Below are 18,232 nucleotides of genomic sequence, written 5' to 3'. Positions count from 1 at the left end.
ATCTATAGGACCAGAGAATGGACAGGTTATTAACACAGTATTAATCTATAGGACCACAGAATGGACAGGCTATTAACACAGTATTCATCTATAGGACCAGAGAATGGACAGGCTATTAACACAGTATTAATCTATAGGACCAGAGAATGGACAGGTTATTAAACACAGTATTAACCTATAGGACCAGAGAATGGACAGGTTATTAACACAGTATTAACCTATAGCAACAGAGAATGGACAGGTTATTAACACAGTATTAACCTATAGGACCAGAGAATGGACAGGTTATTAACACAGTATTAACCTATAGGACCAGAGAATGGACAGGCTATTAACACAGTATTAATCTATAGGACCAGAGAATGGACAGGTTATTAACACAGTATTCATCTATAGGACCAGAGAATGGACAGGCTATTAAGACAGTATTAACCTATAGGACCAGAAAATGGACAGGTTATTAACACAGTATTAATCTATAGGACCAGAGAATGGACAGGTTATTAACACAGTATTAATCTATAGGACCAGAGCATGGGCAGGTTATTAAGACAGTATTAATCTATAGGACCAGAGAATGGACAGTGACAGTATTAACTGACATTTGTTGTTTGTCTGATTTTCTGTTTCCTAGATGATGACTATTAATCTATAGGACCAGATAATGGACAGAGAATGGATAAAGGTATATTAACACAGTATTAATCTATAGGACCAGAGAATGGGCAGGTTATTAAGACAGTATTAATCTATAGGACCAGAGAAATGGACAGGCTATTAACACAGTATTAACCTATAGGACCAGAGAATGGACAGGTTATATTTGGCCCATGTTTGCCTGAGAGTTTCTGTTTCCTAGATGATGACAGTATTAACCTAGATGAGAATGGACAGTATTAACCACCGGATAAAGGTATATATTAACACAGAGAATGGACACAGTATTAACCTATAGGACCAGATAATGGACAGGTTATTATGACAGTATCCCATAAAGGTTATATTAACACAGCCCTATAGGACCAGAGAATTTTTGGCTGTTTCCTGAGAGTTTCTAGATGATGACAGTATCCACCCGGATAAAGGTATATATTAACACAGTATTAACCTATAGGACCAGAGAATGGACAGGTTATTATGACAGTATCCACCCGGATAAAGGTATATATTAACACAGTATTAACCTATAGGACCAGATAATGGACAGGTTATTATGACAGTATCCACCCGGATAAAGGTATATATTAACACAGTATTAACCTATAGGACCAGAGAATGGACAGGTTATTATGACAGTATCCACCCGGATAAAGGTATATATTAACACAGTATTAACCTATTATGGACCAGAGAATGGACAGGTTATTATGACAGTATCCACCCGGATAAAGGTATATATTAACACAGTATTAACCTATAGGACCAGAGAATGGACAGGTTATTATGACAGTATCCACCCGGATAAAGGTATATATTAACACAGTATTAACCTATAGGACCAGAGAATGGACAGGTTATTATGACAGTATTAACCTATAAAACCAGATAATGGACAGGCTATTAACACAGTATTAACCTATAGGACCAGATAATGGACAGGTTATTATGACAGTATCCACCCGGATAAAGGTATATATTAACACAGTATTAACCTATAGGACCAGAGAATGGACAGGTAAGATGACAGTATTAACCTATAGGACCAGAGAATGGACAGGTTATTATGACAGTATCCACCCGGATAAAGGTATATATTAACACAGTATTAACCTATAGGACCAGAGAATGGACAGGTTATTATGACAGTATCCACCCGGATAAAGGTATATATTAACACAGTATTAACCTATAGGACCAGAGAATGGACAGGTTATTATGACAGTATCCACCCGGATAAAGGTATATATTAACACAGTATTAACCTATAGGACCAGAGAATGGACAGGTTATTATGACAGTATCCACCGGATAAAGGTATATATTAACACAGTATTAACCTATAGGACCAGAGAATGGACAGGTTATTATGACAGTATCCACCGGGTATAAAACACAGTATATATTAACACAGTATTAACCTATAACCTATAGGACCAGAGAATGGACAGGTTATTATGACAGTATCCACCCGGATAAAGGTATATATTAACACAGTATTAACCTATAGGACCAGAGAATGGACAGGTTATTATGACAGTATCCACCCGGATAAAGGTATATATTAACACAGTATTAACCTATAGGACCAGAGAATGGACAGGTTATTAAGACAGTATTAACCTATAGGACCAGAGAATGGACAGGTTATAAAGGTATATTTCACTGAAAGGTTGTTTAATAGATCTATTAAATGTTTGGGAGCATCTGGACCACCAGTGCGCTGTGGCATTTTTATTTTCATTAACCAGCATTTTCTTCTCTCATTATACCTGTTAACACGTCAGGAGGTTAACACTCTTATTATGTTCATTATAGCAGCGTGGCATCACCAACCAGGAAGTCAACTGGACGTCTGGGGTTGGATCACAGTCACACAGAGACACAGAAGCTCTGAATGGGGTTGTACCTGTTTCAGTTCAAACTCTGAGGAGAAGCGCCTGGTGATCCCATCAATGAGCCGTGCGAAGGACAACGATCCCCCTCCATAACTACAAGATGAGGAGACGTAAATACGGTCAACATTCAACACATTCAAACGTCATTGATCAAAGTCCCAAACCAGTTGGCTCTGACAAAGTCCCAAGCCAATAACTGGCCTACAACATGACCCTATATGACCGGAGGTAGTGTACTATATAGTGATTAGGGTGCCACTACCCTTGACCAGAGGTAGTGTACTATATAGGGATTAGTGTGCCACTAAATTTGACCAGTGGTAGTGCACTATATAGGGATTAGGGTGCCACTAAATTTGACCAGTGGTAGTGCACTATATAGGGATTAGTGTGCCACTAAATTTGACCAGTGGTAGTGTACTATATAGGGATTAGGTTGCCACTAAATTTGACCAGTGGTAGTGCACTATATAGGGATTAGGGTGCCATTTGGGATGTAAACATTAGAATGAATAACTGCAGTGTTCACATCAGACAGATGCATTATAGATATGTTAGATCCTACTCACTCATTAAATAAGTGGTTCCAGTTGGTTCTGACAAAGTCCCAAGCCAAAGACTGGCCCACAACATTACCAGCAATGTACACAATGGTGAATGTGGCGTCCTGTTTCCGAATCTTCTCTGGATCCAGACAGTAGTTCAGATACCTGAAACCCAAACGCACAGATCAGATCCATCCTGAATGATCCTGCACAACTACATTGATCAACTAATACTATTTGATTCAAACACACTGCATTACTCTGACCAGAACCCATGGGGCACATAGTGGGTCCATAGAGGGCTCAGAGGGCTCATAGAGGTCTCATAGAGGGCTCATAGAGGGCTCATAGAGGGCTCATAGAGGTCTCATGGAGGGCTCATAGAGGGCACATGGCACATAGAGGGCACATAGAAGGAGCATAGAGGGCTCATAGAGGGCTCATAGAGGGCTCATAGTGGCCACATAGAGGGCTCATAGAGGGCTCATAGAGGGCTCATAGAGGGCCCATAGAAGTCACATATATGGCACATATAGGGCTCATAGAGGGCACATAGAGGGCTCATAGAGGTCTCATAGAGGGCTCATAGAAGTATCATAGAGGGCTCATAGAGGGTTCATAGAGGGCACATAGAGGGAGCATAGAGGGCACATAGAGGGCTCATAGAGGGCTCATAGAGGGCTCATAGAGGGCTCATAGAGGGCTCATAGAGGCCACATAGAGGCCACATAGAGGGCACATAGAGGGCTCATAGAGGGTTCATGGAGGGCTCATAGAGGGCTCATAGAGGGCCCATAGAGGGCTCATAGAGGGCTCATAGAGGGCCCATAGAGGGATCATAGAGGGCACATAGAGGGCTCATAGAGGGTTCATGGAGGGCTCATAGAGGGTTCATGGAGGGCTCATAGAGGGCCCATAGAGGGTTCATGGAGGGCTCATAGAGGGCTCATAGAGGGCACATAGAGGGCTCATAGAGGGTTCATGGAGGGCTCATAGAGGGCCCATAGAGGGTTCATGGAGGGCTCATAGAGGGCTCATAGAGGGCACATAGAGGGCTCATAGAGGGTTCATAGAGGGCTCATAGAGGGCCCATAGAGGGTTCATGGAGGGCTCATAGAGGGCTCATAGAGGGCACATAGAGGGTTCATGGAGGGCTCATAGAGGGCTCATAGAGGGTTCATAGAGGGCTCATAGAGGGCCCATAGAGGGTTCATGGAGGGCTCATAGAGGGCACATATAGGGATCATAGAGTGCACATATAGGGATCATAGAGGGCTCATAGAGGGCTCATAGAGGGCACATATAGGGATCATATAGTGCACATATAGGGATCATAGAGTGCACATATAGGGATCATAGAGGGTTCATAGAGGGCTCATAGAGGGCACATAGAGCAGTAGTGTGCAGTAAATAAGGAATAGGGTTCAATTTAGGACACAGTCTGGGTCCTCTTCACCTGTTCAGTAACCAGGGAACCCTGATGCAGGCCAGATGTCATCCTCACCTGTTCAGTAACCAGGGAACCCTGGTGCAGGCCAGAGGTCATCCTCACCTGTTCAGTAACCAGGAAACCCTGGTGCAGGCCAGAGGTCATCCTCACCTGTTCAGTAACCAGGGAACCCTGGTGCAGGCCAGAGGTCATCCTCACCTGTTCAGTAACCAGGGAACCCTGATGCAGGCCAGATGTCATCCTCACCTGTTCAGTAACCAGGGAACCCTGATGCAGGCCAGAAGTCATCCTCACCTGTTCAGTAACCAGGGAACCCTGGTGCAGGCCAGAGGTCATCCTCACCTGTTCAGTAACCAGGGAACCCTGGTGCAGGCCAGAGGTCATCCTCACCTGTTCAGTAACCAGGGAACCCTAGTGCAGGCCAGAGGTCATCCTCACCTGTTCAGTAACCAGGGAACCCTGGTGCAGGCCAGGGAATACATCAGCTTGTCAGCCTCAGAGGCAATGGAAGCCTCTCTGTACATCCTCCAGGCGAAGTCCCACTCCTCCACCCCTCCTGCTGCGATGGCACTGCAGTACACCGTCTGCCTCAGGTTGGGGTGAATCCTGGACCAGACAATGTAAACAAGATCATCACATCAGGGTTGGGATCAATAACAGCCTTCAACACTAGGGTTGGGATCAATAACAGCCTTCAACACTAGGGTTGGGATCAATAACAGCCTTCAACACTAGGGTTGGGATCAATAACAGCCTTCAACACTAGGGTTGGGATCAATAACAGCCTTCAACACTAGGGTTGGGATCAATAACAGCCTTCAACACTAGGGTTGGGATCATTAACAGCCTTCAACACTAGGGTTGGGATCAATAACAGCCTTCAACACTAGGGTTGGGATCAATAACAGCCTTCAACACTAGGGTTGGGATCAATAACAGCCTTCAACACTAGGGTTGGGATCAATAACAGTCTTCAACACTAGGGTTGGGATCAATAACAGCTGTAAACACTAGGGTTGGGACCAATAACAGCCTTCAACACTAGGGTTGGGATGAATAACAGCCTTCAACACTAGGGTTGGGATCAATAACAGTCTTCAACACTAGGGTTGGGATCAATAACAGTCTTCAACACTAGGGTTGGGATCAATAACAGCTGTAAATACTAGGGTTGGGATCAATAACAGCTGTAAATACTAGGGTTGGGATCAATAACAGCCTTCAACACTAGGGTTGGGATCAATAACAGCCTTCACCACTAGGGTTGGGATCATTAACAGCCTTCACCACTAGGGTTGGGATCAATAACAGCCTTCAACACTAGGGTTGGGATCAATAACAGTCTTCAACACTAGGGTTGGGATCAAAAACAGAATTCAACACTAGGGTTGGGATCAATAACAGCCTTCAACACTAGGGTTGGGATCAATAACAGTCTTCAACACTAGGGTTGGGATCAATAACAGCCTTCAACACTAGGGTTGGGATCAATAACAGAATTCAACACTAGGGTTGGGATCAATAACAGCCTTCAACACTAGGGTTGGGATCAATAACAGCCTTCAACACTAGGGTTGGGATCAATAACAGTCTTCAACACTAGGGTTGGGATCAATAACAGCTGTAAACACTAGGGTTGGGATCAATAACAGTCTTCAACACTAGGGTTGGGATCAATAACAGCCTTCAACACTAGGGTTGGGATCAATAACAGCCTTCAACACTAGGGTTGGGATCAATAACAGCCTTCAACACTAGGGTTGGGATCAATAACAGCTGTAAACACTAGGGTTGGGATCAATAACAGCCTTCAACACTAGGGTTGGGATCAATAACAGCCTTCAACACTAGGGTTGGGATCAATAACAGCCTTCAACACTAGGGTTGGGATCAATAACAGCCTTCAACACTAGGGTTGGGATCAATAACAGCCTTCAACACTAGGGTTGGGATCAATAACAGCTTCAACACTAGGGTTGGGATCAATAACAGTCTTCAACACTAGGGTTGGGATCAATAACAGCTGTAAACACTAGGGTTGGGATCAATAACAGTCTTCAACACTAGGGTTGGGATCAATAACAGCCTTCAACACTAGGGTTGGGATCAATAACAGCCTTCAACACTAGGGTTGGGATCAATAACAGCCTTCAACACTAGGGTTGGGATCAATAACAGCTGTAAATACTAGGGTTGGGATCAATAACAGCCTTCAACACTAGGGTTGGGATCAATAACAGCTCTAAACACTAGGGTTGGGATCAATAACAGCCTTCAACACTAGGGTTGGGATCATTAACAATCTTCAACACTAGGGTTGGGATCATTAACAGTCTTCAACACTAGGGTTGGGATCAATAACAGTCTTCAACACTAGGGTTGGGATCAATAACAGCCTTCACCACTAGGGTTGGGATCAATAACAGCCTTCAACACTAGGGTTGGGATCAATAACAGCCTTCAACACTAGGGTTGGGATCAATAACAGCCTTCAACACTAGGGTTGGGATCAATAACAGCCTTCAACACTAGGGTTGGGATCAATAACAGTCTTCAACACTAGGGTTTGGATCAATAATAGTCTTCAACACTAGGGTTGTGATCAATAACAGCCTTCAACACTAGGGTTGAGATCAATAACAGTCTTCAACACTAGGGTTGAGGAGGAGGAGGATAAGATAGGATATAGGAGAGGACCCCTCCTGTTTCAGCCTCCAGTGTTTATGCTGCAGTAGGTTATGTGTCGGGGGGCTAGAGTCAGTTTGTTATATCTGGAGTACTTCTCCTGTCCTATCCGGTGTCCTGTGTGAATTTAAGTATGCTTTCTCTAATTCTCTCTTTCTCTCTTTCTTTCTCTCTCTCGGAGGACCTGAGCCCTAGGACCATGCCCCAGGACTACCTGACATGATGACTCCTTGCTGTCCCCAGTCCACCTGGCCATGCTGCTGTTCCAGTTTCAACTGACCTGAGCCCTAGAACCATGCCCCAGGACTACCTGACATGATAACTCCTTGCTGTCCCCAGTCCACCTGGCCGTGCTGCTGCTCCAGTTTCAACTGTTCTGCCTGTGATTATTATTGGACAATGCTGGTCATTTGAACATATTGGCCATGTTCTGTTATAATCTCCACCCGGCACAGCCAGAAGAGGACTGGCCACCCCACATAGCCTGGTTCCTCTCTAGTTTTCTTCCTAGGTTTTGGCCTTTCTAGGGAGTTTTTCCTAGCCACCGTGCTTCTACACCTGCATTGCTTACTGTTTGGGGTTTTAGACTGGGTTTCTGTACAGCACTTTGAGATATCAGCTGATGTACGAAGGGCTATATAAATACATTTGATTTTATTTGATTTGAGAGGAGAGGAGAGGAGAGGATGAGGATGAGGATGAAGAGGAGAGGAGAGGAGGGAGAGGAGAGGAGAGGAGAGGAGAGGAGAGGAGAGGAGAGGAAGTGGAGAGGATGAGGATGAAGAGGAGAGGAGAGGAGATGAGAGGAGAGGATGAAGAGGAGAGGATGAGGATGAAGAGGAGAGGATGAGGAGAGGAGAGGAGAGGAGAGGAGAGGAGAGGAGAGGAGAGGAGAGGAGAGGAGAGGGAGAGGAGAGGAGAGGAGAGGAGAGGAGAGGGATCTCTGTACGTGTTGTTCTCGGGCGTTTTCATCCAGTCTTTGAACCAGCCTGTAGTCAGCTCCTCACAGCCTGCTACTCCTGTACTGCAGGCTATAGAGATGGCATTCACCTGGTTGTACCTGGAGACGGGAGGAAAATATCAAATGAAACAGAAGAAACTCTTAACGGTATACTGACCTCACAACTTCTGACTTATTGAGTCCATTCATGATAACTGGATGAGAACAGTCATTTTGAACTGACTGAGTGTTTTGTCTTCTAAAAATAATTTCTAACTATCGTGACATGTTCTCTTTGTATCCATCAACATTGTGAAAGGTAGACGTTCTTACTGGTCAGTGTGTTTCTCCGGAATCTTGGTCCAGTCAGCAGTGATAGTCTTGAAGTGGTTGAAAAGAGGCGTGACTTGTTTATTAAGGTAAGCCTGAAAGATAAGAACAGAACTAGCTGTTTATTGAGGTAAGCCTGAAAGATAAGAACAGAACTTGCTGTTTATTGAGGTAAGCCTGAAAGATAATGACAGAACTCGCTGTTTATTGAGGTAAGCCTGAAAGATAAGAACAGAACTAGCTGTTTATTGAGGTAAGCCTGAAAGATAAGAACAGAACTAGCTGTTTATTGAGGTAAGCCTGAAAGATAAGGACAGAACTCGCTGTTTATTGAGGTAAGCCTGAAAGATAAGAACAGAACTTGCTGTTTATTGAGGTAAACCTGAAAGATAAGAACATAACTTGCTGTTTATTGAGGCAAACCTGAAAGATAAGAACAGAACTAGCTGTTTATTGAGGTAAGCCTGAAAGATAAGAACAGAACTTGCTGTTTATTGAGGCAAACCTGAAAGATAAGAACAGAACTTGCTGTTTATTGAATAGGGTGCCATAAGCTGGTGAAAGATAAGAACAGAACTTGCTGTTCAGGGAGGGATCAAACCTGAAAGATAGGGTGCCATACAGAACTGGCTGTTCATTGAGGGATGCAAACCTGAAAGATAAGAACAGAATCTTGCTGTTCATTGAGGTAAGCCTGAAAGATAAGGACAGAACTCGCTGTTCATTGAGGCAAACCTGAAAGATAAGAACAGAACTAGGTGTTCATTGAGGCAAACCTGAAAGATAAGAACAGAACTAGCTGTTTATTGAGGCAAACCTGAAAGATAAGGACAGAACTCACTGCATCACAACATATCAGAGATATTGGATAACATTATCATTGTCAATAAAAATGGAACAGAGTTGATCTTAGTAGCTGATTTTGCAATTAAAAAATATTCAGTAGTCTACTGTTATGTCCCAGATGGAACTCTATTCCATATAGTGGCCAAAATGAATAGGGTGCCATAAGGTGATCTGGTCTAAGTACTACATAAGGAATAGGGTGCCATATAGTGATCTGGTCTAAGTACTACATAAGGAATAGGGTGCCATATAGTGATCTGGTCTAAGTACTGCATAAGGAATAGGGTGCCATATAGTGATCTGGTCTAAGTACTACATAAGGAATAGGGTGCCATATAGTGATCTGGTCTAAGTACTGCATAAGGAATAGGGTGCCATATAGTGATCAGCATAAGGAATAGGGTGCCATATAGTGATCTGGTCAAAGTACTACATAAGGAATAGGGTGCCATATAGTGATCTGGTCTAAGTACTACATAAGGAATAGGATGCCATATAGTGATCAGCATAAGGAATAGGGTGCCATATAGTGATCTGGTCTAAGTACTGCATAAGGAATAGGGTGGGAGTCCATATAGTGATCTGGTCTAATAACTGCATAAGGAATAGGGTGCCATAAGGTGATCTGGTCAAAGTACTACATAAGGAATAGGGTGCCATATAGTGATCTGGTCAAGTACTACATAAGACAGAATAGGGTGCCATATAGTGATCTTCAGGTAGTCTACAGAGGACTACTGCATAAGACATAGGATGCCACTATAGTGATCAGCATAAGGAATAGGGTGCCATAAGGTGGGATCTGGTCTAAGTACTAGGGTAAGGAATAACAGGTGCCATATAGTGATCTGGTCTAAGTACTGCATAAGGAATTGGATGCCATATAGTGATCTGGTCTAAGTACTGCATAAGGAATAGGGTGCCATATAGTGATCTGGTCTAAGTACTGCATAAGGAATAGGGTGCCATATAGTGATCTGGTCTAAGTACTGCATAAGGAATAGGATGCCATATAGTGATCTGGTCTAAGTACTGCATTAGGAATAGGATGCCATATAGTGATCTGGTCTAAGTACTGCATAAGGAATAGGGTGCCATATAGGACCCAGATATAACACTGACCTGCATGGGCCCGTAGACGTCGCTGCGGTCGAACATGAGGAAGAAGTAGCCCAGGTTCCTGTCAGCTGTTTGCCAGGGCATGTACTCTCTCTCCCTCTGAAGGAACAGGGTGGTTCTCAGAGCCAGTGTAGTGCTGACTATCCTCGCCCTGACGTGGACCGAGACAGAAAAACATCACAAACACCTTTATTCAACAACTACAATGGAATCAACCAGGAATTACACCTGCTGAAATGGTACTGACAGCAACAGACACACAGAGGACTTTACAGGTAGTCTACATATAGACAGAGGACTTTACAGGTAGTCTACATATAGACAGAGGACTTTACAGGTAGTCTACATATAGACAGAGGACTTTTACAGGTTGTGAGGACAGGAGTCTACATATAGACAGAGGACTTTACAGGTAGTCTACATATAGACAGAGGACTTTACAGGTAGTCTACATATAGACAGAGGACTTTACAGGTAGTCTACATATAGACAGAGGACTTTACAGGTAGTCTACATATAGACAGAGGACTTTACAGGTAGTCTACATATAGACAGAGGACTTTACAGGTAGTCTACATATAGACAGCATATAGACAGAGGACTTTACAGGTAGTCTACATATAGACAGAGGACTTTACAGGTAGTCTACATATAGACAGAGGACTTTACAGGTAGTCTACATATAGGCAGCATATAGACAGATGACTTTACAGGTAGTCTACATATAGACAGAGGACTTTACAGGTAGTCTACATATAGACAGAGGACTTTACAGGTAGTCTACATATAGACAGAGGACTTTACAGGTAGTCTACATATAGACAGAGGACTTTACAGATAGTCTACATATAGACAGAGGACTTTACAGGTAGTCTACATATAGACAGCATATAGACAGAGGACTTTACAGGTAGTTTACATACAGACAGAGGACTTTACAGGTAGTCTACATATAGACAGAGGACTTTACAGGTAGTCTACATATAGACAGAGGACTTTACAGGTAGTCTACATATAGACAGCATATAGACAGAGGACTTTACAGGTAGTCTACATATAGACAGCATATAGACAGAGGACTTTACAGGTAGTTTACATATAGACAGCTTATAGACAGAGGACTTTACAGGTAGTCTACATATAGACAGAGGACTTTACAGGTAGTCTACATATAGACAGCATATAGACAGAGGACTTACAGGTAGTTTACATATAGACAGCTTATAGACAGAGGACTTTACAGGTAGTCTACATATAGACAGCATATAGACAGAGGACTTTACAGGTAGTTTACATATAGACAGCTTATAGACAGAGGACTTTACAGGTAGTCCAGTCAAAACTGTTCGCTGCTCTGGCCCCCCAATGGTGGAACAAACTCCCTCACGACGCCAGGACAGCGGAGTCAATCACCACCTTCCGGAGACACCTGAAACCCCACTTCTTTCAGGAATACCTAGGATAGGATAAAGTAATCCTTCTCACCCCCCTTAAAAGATTTAGATGCACTATTGTAAAGTGGCTGTTCCACTGGATGTCATAAGGTGAAAGCACCAATTTGTAAGTCGCTCTGGATAAGAGCGTCTGCTAAATGACTTAAATGTAAATGTAAATGTAGTCTACATATAGACAGCATATAGACAGAGGACTTTACAGGTAGTCTACATATAGACAGAGGACTTTACAGGTAGTCTACATATAGACAGAGGACTTTACAGGTAGTCTACATATAGACAGAGGACTTTACAGGTAGTCTACATATAGACAGCATATAGACAGAGGACTTTACAGGTAGTCTACATATAGACAGAGGACTTTACAGGTAGTCTACATATAGACAGATAGACAGAGGACTTTACAGGTAGTCTACATATAGACAGCATATAGACAGATGACTTTACAGGTAGTCTAAAGATAAGACAGAACTAGTCTACATATAGACAGAGGACTTTACAGGTAGTCTACATATAGACAGAGGACTTTACAGGTAGTCTACATATAGACAGAGGACTTTACAGGTAGTCTACATATAGACAGAGGACTTTACAGGTAGTCTACATATAGACAGAGGACTTTACAGGTAGTCTACATATAGACAGAAGAATATAGACAGAGGACTTTACAGGTAGTCTACATATAGACAGAGGACTTTACAGGTAGTCTACATATAGACAGAGGACTTTACAGGTAGTCTACATATAGACAGAGGACTTTACAGGTAGTCTACATATAGACAGCATATAGACAGAGGACTTTACAGGTAGTCTACATATAGACAGCATATAGACAGAGGACTTTACAGGTAGTCTACATATAGACAGCATATAGACAGAGGACTTTACAGGTAGTTTACATATAGACAGCTTATAGACATAGAGGGACTTTACAGGTAGTCTACATATAGACAGAGGACTTTACAGGTAGTCTACATATAGACAGCATATAGACAGAGGACTTACAGGTAGTTTACATATAGACAGCTTATAGACAGAGGACTTTTACAGGTAGTCTACATATAGACAGCATATAGACAGAGGACTTTACAGGTAGTTTACATATAGACAGCTTATAGACAGAGGACTTTACAGGTAGTCCAGTCAAAACTGTTCGCTGCTCTGGCCCCCCAATGGTGGAACAAACTCCCTCACGACGCCAGGACAGCGGAGTCAATCACCACCTTCCGGAGACACCTGAAACCCCACTTCTTTCAGGAATACCTAGGATAGGATAAAGTAATCCTTCTCACCCCTTAAAAGATTTAGATGCACTATTGTAAAGTGGCTGTTCCACTGGATGTCATAAGGTGAAAGCACCAATTTGTAAGTCGCTCTGGATAAGAGCGTCTGCTAAATGACTTAAATGTAAATGTAAATGTAGTCTACATATAGACAGCATATAGACAGAGGACTTTACAGATAGTCTACATATAGACAGAGGACTTTACAGGTAGTCTACATATAGACAGAGGACTTTACAGGTAGTCTACATATAGACAGAGGACTTTACAGGTAGTCTACATATAGACAGCATATAGACAGAGGACTTTACAGATAGTCTACATATAGACAGCGGACTTTACAGGTAGTCTACATATAGACCGAGGACTTTACAGGTAGTCTACATATAGTCTACATATAGACAGCATATAGACAGAGGACTTTACAGGTAGTCTACATACAGACAGAGGACTTTACAGGTAGTTTACATATAGACAGAGGACTTTACAGGTAGTCTACATATAGACAGAGGACTTTACAGGTAGTCTACATATAGACAGAGGACTTTACAGGTAGTCTACATATAGACAGAGGACTTTACAGGTAGTCTACATATAGACAGCATATAGACAGAGGACTTTACAGGCAGTCTACATATAGACAGAGGACTTTACAGGCAGTCTACATATAGACAGAGGACTTTACAGATAGTCTACATATAGACAGCATATAGACAGAGGACTTTACAGGTAGTCTACATATAGACAGCATATAGACAGAGGACTTTACAGGTAGTCTACATATAGACAGAGGACTTTACAGGTAGTCTACATATAGACAGCATATAGACAGAGGACTTTACAGGTAGTCTACATATAGACAGATGACTTTACATGTAGTCTACATATAGACAGAGGACTTTACAGGTGGTCTACATATAGACAGAGGACTTTACAGGTAGTCTACATATAGACAGAGGACTTTACAGGTAGTCTACATATAGACAGAAGACTTTACAGGTAGTCTACATATAGACAGCATATAGACAGAGGACTTTACAGCTAGTCTACATATAGACAGAGGACTTTACAGGTAGTCTACATATAGACAGCATATAGACAGAAGACTATGCTGTGTGGGAGAGGACTCACCTAGCCAGGTTAAAAGCATCATCCACAACCTGAGCTCTGTTGATCACTGGAATAGCCTGAATATAAACACAGGGACATTAAAATATGTCTGGTTCCCATATTGGGACAGTCATCAGGCTTTGTGCTGGTCTTCCTGGGACATAGTAATTTAGCAGGTTAGAAAGCTGTTCCCTCATGGTGTGGACTGTTACCTCATGGTCTGTGCTGAGCTGGGTGAGGAGGTCATTATCCTATGGACTGTTACCTCATGGTCTGTGCTGAGCTGGGTGAGGAGGTCATTATCATATGGACTGATACCTCATGGTCTGTGCTGAGCTGGGTGAGGAGGTCATTATCATATGGACTGTTACCTCATGGTCTGTGCTGAGCTGGGTGAGGAGGTCATTATCCTATGGACTGATACCTCATGGTCTGTGCTGAGCTGGGTGAGGAGGTCATTATCATATGGACTGTTACCTCATGGTCTGTGCTGAGCTGGGTGAGGAGGTCATTATCCTATGGACTGTTACCTCATGGTCTGTGCTGAGCTGGGTGAGGAGGTCATTATCCTATGGACTGTTACCTCATGGTCTGTGCTGAGCTGGGTGAGGAGGTCATTATCATATGGACTGTTACCTCATGGTCTGTGCTGAGCTGGGTGAGGAGGTCATTATCATACGGACTGTTACCTCATGGTCTGTGCTGAGCTGGGTGAGGAGGTCATTATCCTATGGACTGTTACCTCATGGTCTGTGCTGAGCTGGGTGAGGAGGTCATTATCATACGGACTGATACCTCATGGTCTGTGCTGAGCTGGGTGAGGAGGTCATTATCATATGGACTGTTACCTCATGGTCTGTGCTGAGCTGGGTGAGGAGGTCATTATCATACGGACTGTTACCTCATGGTCTGTGCTGAGCTGGGTGAGGAGGTCATTATCATGGTCTGTGACTGATACCTCATGGTACCTCATGGTCTGAGCTGGGTGAGGAGGTCATTATCATATGGACTGATACCTCATGGTCTGTGCTGAGCTGGGTGAGGAGGTCATTATCATATGGACTGATACCTCATGGTCTGTGCTGAGCTGGGTGAGGAGGTCATTATCATACGGACTGATACCTCATGGTCTGTGCTGAGCTGGGTGAGGAGGTCATTATCATACGGACTGATACCTCATGGTCTGTGCTGAGCTGGGTGAGGAGGTCATTATCATACGGACTGATACCTCATGGTCTGTGCTGAGCTGGGTGAGGAGGTCATTATCATACGGACTGATACCTCATGGTCTGTGCTGAGCTGGGTGAGGAGGTCATTATCATACGGACTGATACCTCATGGTCTGTGCTGAGCTGCGTGAGGAGTCGATCCCAGTTACTACTGTCATAGTTGACCCTGAAGAATCCAGAAACCTTGGTATTGGCCAACATCCAATCAGATCCCAAAGTTTTCATTGGTAGATGGGTGGCTGTATTTGAAGGAAGCAGAATTGTTTTAATTATCCTTCACATCATAGAGCCAACAGATTTCTTTGTTACGTCCCAATTGGACCCTATTCCCTGTATAATGCACTACTTTAGATCAGGCCCATATTCCCTATGTAGTGCACTACTTTAGACCAGAGCCCTATTCCCTATGTAGTGCACTACTTTAGACCAGAGCCCTATTCCCTATGTAGTGCACTATTTTAGACCAGAGCCATACTCCCTATATAGTGCACTACTGTTGACCAGGGCCATATTCCCTATATAGTGCACTACTGTTGACCAGGGCCCAGTGCACTAAATAGGGAGCCATTTGGGACACAACCTTGTTCTGATCTGTCCTGATGTCATGTCTAAACCTGTTTTAGTCTGTAACCAGTATGGGGTCTGATCTGATGTCTAAACCCAGACCTGTTTTAGTCTGTAACCAGTATGGAGTCTGATCTGATGTCATGTCTAAACCTGTTTTAGTCTGTAACCAGTATGGAGTCTGATCTGATGTCATGTCTAAACCCAGACCTGTTTTAGTCTGTAACCAGTATGGAGTCTGATCTGATGTCATGTCTAAACCTGTTTTAGTCTGTAACCAGTATGGAGTCTGATCTGATGTCATGTCTAAACCCAGACCTGTTTTAGTCTGTAACCAGTATGGGGTCTGATCTGATGTCATGTCTAAACCTGTTTTAGTCTGTAACCAGTATGGAGTCTGATCTGATGTCATGTCTAAACCCAGACCTGTTTTAGTCTGTAACCAGTATGGAGTCTGATCTGATGTCATGTCTAAACCCAGACCTGTTTTAGTCTGTAACCAGTATGGAGTCTGATCTGATGTCATGTCTAAACCTGTTTTAGTCTGTAACCAGTATGGAGTCTGATCTGATGTCATGTCTAAACCCAGACCTGTTTTAGTCTGTAACCAGTATGGAGTCTGATCTGATGTCATGTCTAAACCTGTTTTAGTCTGTAACCAGTATGGGGTCTGATCTGATGTCATGTCTAAACCTGTTTTAATCTGTAACCAGTATGGGGTCTGATCTGATGTCATGTCTAAACCTGTTTTAGTCTGTAACCAGTATGGGGTCTGATCTGATGTCATGTCTAAACCCAGACCTGTTTTAGTCTGTAACCAGTATGGAGTCTGATCTGATGTCATGTCTAAACCTGTTTTAGTCTGTAACCAGTATGGAGTCTGATCTGATGTCATGTCTAAACCTGTTTTAGTCTGTAACCAGTATGGAGTCTGATCTGATGTCATGTCTAAACCCAGACCTGTTTTAGTCTGTAACCAGTATGGTGTCTGATCTGATGTCATGTCTAAACCTGTTTTAGTCTGTAACCAGTATGGAGTCTGATCTGATGTCATGTCTAAACCTGTTTTAGTCTGTAACCAGTATGGGGTCTGATCTGATGTCATGTCTAAACCTGTTTTAGTCTGTAACCAGTATGGAGTCTGATCTGATGTCATGTCTAAACCTGTTTTAGTCTGTAACCAGTATGGAGTCTGATCTGATGTCATGTCTAAACCTGTTTTAGTCTGTAACCAGTATGGAGTCTGATCTGATGTCATGTCTAAACCCAGACCTGTTTTAGTCTGTAACCAGTATGGAGTCTGATCTGATGTCATGTCTAAACCCAGACCTGTTTTAGTCTGTAACCAGTATGGAGTCTGATCTGATGTCATGTCTAAACCTGTTTTAGTCTGTAACCAGTATGGAGTCTGACCTGATGTCATGTCTAAACCCAGACCTGTTTTAGTCTGTAACCAGTATGGAGTCTGATCTGATGTCATGTCTAAACCTGTTTTAGTCTGTAACCAGTATGGGGTCTGATCTGATGTCATGTCTAAACCTGTTTTAGTCTGTAACCAGTATGGAGTCTGATCTGATGTCATGTCTAAACCTGTTTTAGTCTGTAACCAGTATGGAGTCTGATCTGATGTCATGTCTAAACCCAGACCTGTTTTAGTCTGTAACCAGTATGGAGTCTGATCTGATGTCATGTCTAAACCTGTTTTAGTCTGTAACCAGTATGGAGTCTGATCTGATGTCATGTCTAAACCCAGACCTGTTTTAGTCTGTAACCAGTATGGAGTCTGATCTGATGTCATGTCTAAACCTGTTTTAGTCTGTAACCAGTATGGAGTCTGATCTGATGTCATGTCTAAACCCAGACCTGTTTTAGTCTGTAACCAGTATGGAGTCTGATCTGATGTCATGTCTAAACCTGTTTTTAGTCTGTAACCAGTATGGAGTCTGATCTGATGTCATGTCTAAACCCAGACCTGTTTTAGTCTGTAACCAGTATGGAGTCTGATCTGATGTCATGTCTAAACCTGTTTTAGTCTGTAACCAGTATGGAGTCTGATCTGATGTCATGTCTAAACCTGTTTTAGTCTGTAACCAGTATGGAGTCTGATCTGATGTCATGTCTA

The 18,232-nt window shown here is 42.9% G+C and overlaps 1 protein-coding gene across 1 annotated transcript in view; it reads right to left on the bottom strand.

The window, feature by feature from the left end:
• Positions 1–18,232, bottom strand: part of LOC135565451 (aminopeptidase N-like) — a 98,510-nt gene that overhangs the window by 23,798 nt on the left and 56,480 nt on the right. Inside the window, exons 12-19 of the mRNA XM_065012509.1 lie at positions 15,652–15,785; positions 14,339–14,394; positions 10,474–10,621; positions 8,509–8,600; positions 8,185–8,295; positions 4,989–5,156; positions 3,125–3,265; positions 2,567–2,648 (exon numbers count right to left, since the gene is read on the bottom strand). Coding sequence (XP_064868581.1) covers positions 2,567–2,648; positions 3,125–3,265; positions 4,989–5,156; positions 8,185–8,295; positions 8,509–8,600; positions 10,474–10,621; positions 14,339–14,394; positions 15,652–15,785 — 932 coding nt within the window. The remainder of the gene's footprint in view (positions 1–2,566; positions 2,649–3,124; positions 3,266–4,988; positions 5,157–8,184; positions 8,296–8,508; positions 8,601–10,473; positions 10,622–14,338; positions 14,395–15,651; positions 15,786–18,232) is intronic.

This window comes from Oncorhynchus nerka, linkage group LG27 (genome assembly GCF_034236695.1).
Source record: "Oncorhynchus nerka isolate Pitt River linkage group LG27, Oner_Uvic_2.0, whole genome shotgun sequence".
NCBI classification, from domain to species: domain Eukaryota; kingdom Metazoa; phylum Chordata; class Actinopteri; order Salmoniformes; family Salmonidae; genus Oncorhynchus; species Oncorhynchus nerka.
This window is presented reverse-complemented; position numbering and strand designations above follow the sequence as displayed.